The sequence below is a fragment of the Mastomys coucha genome, unplaced genomic scaffold, assembly GCF_008632895.1.
Source record: "Mastomys coucha isolate ucsf_1 unplaced genomic scaffold, UCSF_Mcou_1 pScaffold3, whole genome shotgun sequence".
NCBI classification, from domain to species: domain Eukaryota; kingdom Metazoa; phylum Chordata; class Mammalia; order Rodentia; family Muridae; genus Mastomys; species Mastomys coucha.
In genome coordinates, this window is record NW_022196909.1 from 64,639,963 (window position 1) to 64,646,483 (window position 6,521).

Below are 6,521 nucleotides of genomic sequence, written 5' to 3' on the forward strand. Positions count from 1 at the left end.
TTTCTTCAGAACATTGGGAGGGAGTTTTCCTGGGAGGATTTGGGGCTTCAAAGCAGGGTTCCCCTTTTAATTTCCATCTTAATTTTTTATTCTTTAACATTTAATATAATTACATCATTTCTCCCTTCCCATTCTTCCCTCAAAATTATCCCATATGTCTCCCATCTTTTTCATGCCCCTTTTTACTTAAATGTAAATACTAACTACTCAGTCCATATAATGTTGCTTGTATGTATGTTTTCAGGGCTGACTCTTTAGTATAGCTTCCCATAAGTACATAGTACAAAACAGCAGAAGTGCGTTCAGGATCATTCCAGAAGTTGCTGGAAGGTCTGTCCTAATACCAAGCTAAATTTTATTTACTGGGTTTTTAATGAAACGTAAGTCAGCAGCCCCATCGTCTGCTTCTAAAACTTAACGACCTAATGCAATACAACTTAAAGAAATGCTGCTTTGATAGTTACAGCTTAGGAATAACATGAGAAACCATTTTTTTTAAATCTTCATTTTCTGTAATTAAACCATTATGTTCCTTTAAGAGAAGAAAAATTGTATGCACATGAAAATGCAATCATTCAAAGCCAGGTTTCATCCCAGCCCCCAGCACACTTCCAGTGATTCATTCACCCTCCCCTACTTAGAACTGGGGAGCAATTAGTGCTCAGACCGGCCCTCAGCTCCCTCTTAGTCTATACCCTTCTCCAGTGTAGGGCAGTACACAGCCCTACAGGTACCTGAGGCCCTCACCATAGGTCAGTGCTTCTCAGTCTGGGAGCCTCCACCCTTCTGGGGGTTAAACAACCCTTTCCAAGGGGTAAGATATCAGATGTCCCTCATATCAGATTTCATTTTACAATTATGATTTACTGATACATTTTACATTCCAATTCATAACAGTAGCAAAATTACAGTTATGCAGCAGCAACAAAAATAATTTTATGGTTGGGGATCACCACAGCATGAAGAACTGTATTAAGGTTTGAAGCATTAGGAGGATGGAGGACCACCGCCCCTAGGTGATCACATACCTGGAAGCAGTGATCCACCCCCACCTCAGGGATCACTGAAGAACTGTTGATGCTTAACCTGGAGGGGCCATCAAGCTGGGGAGAGTGTGGCACCCTCCCTGCCAACCAGAAATAATCCTCTCAGTTCTGGAAGGGGAAGTGAAGCAGGTATGGACTCCACAGGAATAATTTATTCTCTACGGCTTTCTCTGTGAAACTGGTTGGGGAAAGGGGTCTAGCTCGTTCTTTTGGTTGGAGTTAAGCTGAATGGCTGAATGAGCTGTGACATCCTTCTCCATCTTAGCATCGCCTAACACTCTCCTAAATGATCAGGTCTCCCATGAACACACTGTCTACTCATCATCACAGTGGAGCTGTAGACAAAGGATCAGTGAGGCTCACCAGCTCCCCCCAGTGTCCAGATCTCAGTTCCCACTTGGGACATGCTCTAAACCGCATTAAGTTAAAATGAGTGTGTTATATCTCACACTAACCCAAGAACTGCCCAGGTCTCAAGCCCCCAACTTTAGGATTTTCAAGATAGAGGAAGCCCAGAGTCACCAATTCCCAAATCCTCTAAGGATGGGAATTTTCATCCTAGTAACCCACAAAATGCTCTTGCTTGGTGCTTTTGAGAGGTTCTTGTTGCTGCTGTCCTGGGACAGTAGGACTGCCTGAGAACACCCAATTGTGAACTGTTTCCTCCTCCTGAGCTCCCAAGTTGGCCCTCCTATGGCTTGACTTCCGTATGCACCCACTCCCAAGTTAAACAGAATAAAGCATCCACACGCCACTGCTTTATCTAGGAAGTTCTCATCCCAGCTCCTTGTCTTTCTTCTCCATCAAAGTATATCAGGTAACCTCAAAAATCCTCACAGAGCATGACCTCTGACCTATCACCTCCCAGTCACCATCTTCTGGATATTTTCTCTCTCTCTCTCTCTCTCTCTCTCTCTCTCTCTCTGTGTGTGTGTGTGTGTGTGTGTGTGTGTGTGTGTGTGTGACAGAGAGAGAGAGAGAGAGAGAGAGAGAGAGAGAGAGAGGGAGAAGGACAGAGGGAGAGAGGGAGAGAGGTTGGTGTTGGATATCTCTCCATCACTTCCCCCCTCATATTTTTGAGACAAGCTCTTTCACTGAACCTGGAGCTCACTGATTCAGTAGTCTGCCTGGCCAATAAGCTTCAGGGACCTCATATCTCTGACTCTCCAGTGCTGGGTGGGGTACAATGCCAAGCTTTTTGTGTGGGTTCTGAGTATGCTATTTGTTCAATGAGCACTTTACCAACTGAGCCATCTCCTCGCCCCTCTGCTGAACATTTTCCAATTGCAAACGTCTCCTGTGAAAGAAGCACCCAGAATAAATGTCACACTCTGATCCCAGTTCCACAGAACTCTGTGACTCTTGTGGACCTCCATCTAACATGACCCAGAATTATATGTGCTTCATAACCTGCAATCAACTTTTCATACAGCTTTAAAAAAAAAATGACTGGATTGAAGAGCGGTTCTTCTAAGTTATTAAAGGACTATATCCTCCCTCCTTCTTTATTAATAATGGATTATTTAAGAGATCAGGGCCCTAGCAAAGATTGTGAATGACAGGCTTACATGATTAAACCATAAGATGATTGACCCCCAAGGTGAGATTCAGGCTGATTCTCTAACGCCCATCTTCATATTCTCCTTTCCAATACAATCTGGGATACAGAAGGGCTCTCACTCCAAGCTGTGCCTGCCAGGGTCCCCCCAACTCTGGACTTTTTTTTTCTGCCTCAGTTTGCCAGCCAGGTTCTCCTAAAGTGACGTCTTCTCTCAGCCTGTTGGAAACACTCTGGTGGTTTTTCTTTGTGTCTCTGACAGGTCAGCTAAAAGATGCCATCAACCAGCGGCACCTACAGCAAGTAGCTCTTGGTGAGTACACTGCAGAGCCTCAGGAAGAAGGGGGTGTGCACTGCAGAGCCCTCAGGATGGAGGGGGTGTGCACTGCAGAGCCTCAGGATGGAGGGGGTGTGCACTGCAGAGCCTCAGGATGAAGGATGAAGGGGGTGTGCACTGCAGTGCACTCAGGATGAAGGATGAAGGGGGTGTGCACTGCAGAGCCTCAGGATGAAGGATGGAGGGGGTGTGCACTGCAGAGCCTCAGGATGGAGGGGGTGTGCACTGCAGAGCCTCTGGATGAAGGATGGAGGGGGTGTGCACTGCAGAGCCTCAGGATGGAGGGGTGTGCACTGCAGAGCCTCTGGATGAAGGATGGAGAGGGTGTGCACTGCAGAGCCTCTGGATGAAGGATGAAGGGGGTGTGCACTGCAGAGCCTCTGGATGAAGGATGGAGGGGGTGTGCACTGCAGAGCCTCTGGATGAGTGCCCAAAACCAATTTATCCAAACAACAAGTCCTAAACACCTTGAAAGTTGAAGGAAGCCAAAGACTGGGGTCTGCGTACCTTCTCTAAGCAAACCAATGTCCTAGACTGTGTGCTTGCACCTGGATGTTCGCAACCCTTTTAGCTGCTTCCTTATCCCCCCAAATTCTCCTGTCCCATCACAACCTGAACTCTGCTCCTCAAAAGTGATATTCTGAGCCTTCTAGGGGTAGGACTGATCCATCCTACACAGCAGCCTACGGTAAAAACAGTGACCAATTCACCAGTGTCTCCAGTCTTTTCTTCATTACCACATTCATGAGAAATTGAAGCATCAACCAGATGGGGCAGATCCAGTGGCCTGCCTGTCATGGGGCTAGGGCTGGCTAGAACCAGACAAGGACCCCAGGTCTCTCTGAACATTCCTCTGATTCCCACCCTACAACAATGGTCGACTCGCTTGAGTGCATTGATAATGTCAACACTAAACCCACATGGTCATTTCCCAAGGGACCCCCCTGCACCTGCAGTGGCAGACAGATGCTGGAAGTGTCTCTTTTGATTTGGAACTCAATGAAATTGCCTGGAGAATAGTGACACAAATCTCTGGAAAAGCCACCTCTCTTTCCAACTGGTTAGGACTCAATCATTTTTTATGACAAATGAGGGGCTCCCCCTTGTGATAGCCTGAGTCCTGTATTGAAGAAACCCAGTACCCAGTACCCTGTGCTCACCCTGGGCATGTCACTGGACTGGAGCCATCCCAACTGTCCCTCACACAGGGGTCTTCTCTAGCCTTCATAGTGTTGACTCATTAGAGGAGACACCAACTTAGAAATGCCATTCATTCAAGAGGTGGTTTTTACCTTGGACCAGGAAAAGCATGCCCAAACTTTGTGGTCATGGGCTGGCAGGTAAGGGCTGCTCTGTCCTCTGTGCTCCCCAGCTCAGAACCTCCCTGGTCTGACCCTCCCTACTAGGACAAGCAACCTCTGGGCCTTCCTGAGTATTCTCAGAAATCCTGTGCCTTAATTTCTCTGCCTGCCTCCCTGGGACCTTCCACACTACACAGGTGTCAGGGTCAGCAGGGCCAGCTGTGCCTGAAGCCATTAGCAAACTTCAAATGCAAGGCACTCTGGCTTGAAGTCTAATTAAGAGCTTCAGAAAGACCTGTTGACTTTAGAACCGCATTATCCCAATAGAGACCAGGTGTTAGTAGTTCCCAGTATTAGGGACCTGACTCCTGGTTGCTGTCCAAGTGCTTTAGAGGACTGTCTAAATCTGTGGCCCTGAGTGACCCCAGTACAGAAGGGGTTCTTGTCTGTGAAGGGAGCTTCACCCTCTCCTTCACCCTCAATCTACGGCTGGCACTTGTGTCAAAAACTAGGGCAGAGGGCTTCGGGAAAATAAGTAGCACTCCTAGTATGTTGGCATGGTCTGCTGCCTGCTGTCAGTCACATCCTGTCTTTTGGGCTTCCAGTGCAAGAGTTAGGCAGTGACCAGACAGTGGGTGTCTGCTGTCGTTGGTCCGCGCTCCCTCCACCTCCTTACTTTGCCTCACCCTTCACTTTGAGGCATGAGGCATCAGTATTGCTGTATGTTCCTAGGTTTCTATGGAGGATGGTTGGGTGACTGATTGGGAGTACCCTGGAAACTAAGCAGGGAAGGTTGGCCCAGACATCCTACAGAAGAACACATCACTATATGGAAAAGCAAATGGGTGTCCAAAGAAATTCACACAAAATCAACCCTGTGTCCCAAAGAAAATAGTTTTAGTGATGATATAAGAGGCATTGTTTGAAAGAGATCATTGCTTTGATGAAGGAAGCCACACCCAGGGCTGTCCTGGAGCCAGCTTACTCCATGTCACAAGACCTGACTGGGGTGTGTCAAGAATATGGAGTGCTGTTACTCAATACAGCTAATGTTGAGAATCAAATAATGTAAATTTAGAGTTGCATTATATTTTGAAGCAAAAGCAACAAACACGTGAATTTCAGTCTTTGCTAATTATTAGCTGTGCTTTTGACGTTATCTGAAGCTACACTGCCTCTTCAGGGGTGGATGTGGCCTGCACAGTGCATGTTGGTCTGTTTCCTCTGGTGCAACACCATGCAACAGCTCAGAGTCAGCTATGGTGGGAGAATTACATCAAATGGATAGGCAGATCTTCTAAACATGGGCTTTGGGGCCTTTTGCTAACACAGCGCCGACATATTGGCAATACAGACAAGCACCCATGAGGTCGGCTACATGTGTGTGTTCACACATGTGTGCTACATGTGTGTGTTCACACATGTGTGCTACATGTGTGTGTGTTCACACGTGTGCTACATGTGTGTGCTCACACATGTGCTACATGTGTGTGCGTTCACACATGTGTGCTCAAGGTTTTCACCTCCCTTGTCTGGCTACAGATACAGATCACCTGCCCGAGGTATATGCAGGAACTCAAACTTCCTCACAACCTTGGTTCTTTAGAAAATCAATGGACAAGGAAACTCTTGAAGACTTTGGCATGAGGCACAAACAGCACCCAGCCCTGTGAGCCACCTGGATGTGGCAGCCTGAGAAATCCAAGGTGGCCTTGAAGAGACATGTCACCAGCCACTTAAAAGAACATCTACAACAAAATACCCATGGAAGGAGTTGCAGAGACTAACTATGGAGCAGAGACTGAAGGATGGGCAAGCCAACCTTATATAGCTGTCTCCTGAGAGGCTCTGACAGTACCTGACTAACACAGAAGTAGAGGCTCACAGCCATCCATTGAACTGAGTACAGGGTTCCCAATGAAGGAGCTAGAGAAAGGACCCAAGGAGCTGAAGGGTTTGCAGCCCCTTAGGACGAACAACAATATGAACTAACTAGTACCCTCAGAGCTCCCAGGGACTAAACCACCAACCAAAGAGTACACATGGGGGGGCAACTCATGGCTCCAGCAGCATGTGTATACTAGAGGATGGCCAAGTCGGTCATCAGTGGGAGGAGATGCCCTTGGTCCTGTGAAGGTTCTATGCCCCAGTGTAGGGGAATGCCAGGACCAATAAGCTGGAGAGGGTGGGGTGTCCAGTGGGAAGGGGGAGAGGGGAGGGAACAGGGGTTTGTTCTTGTTGGTTTTTTGTTTTTTGTTTTTTGGGTTTTTTTTTTTTTT

General features: G+C 47.3%; 1 protein-coding gene across 1 annotated transcript in view; it reads left to right on the forward strand.

Annotated features, from left to right (window-relative positions):
- The window catches only part of Kif6 (kinesin family member 6), a 319,301-nt gene that overhangs the window by 275,826 nt on the left and 36,954 nt on the right, over positions 1–6,521 (forward strand). Inside the window, exon 16 of the mRNA XM_031347801.1 lies at positions 2,867–2,917. Within this exon, the coding sequence (XP_031203661.1) occupies positions 2,867–2,917 (51 nt within the window). The remainder of the gene's footprint in view (positions 1–2,866; positions 2,918–6,521) is intronic.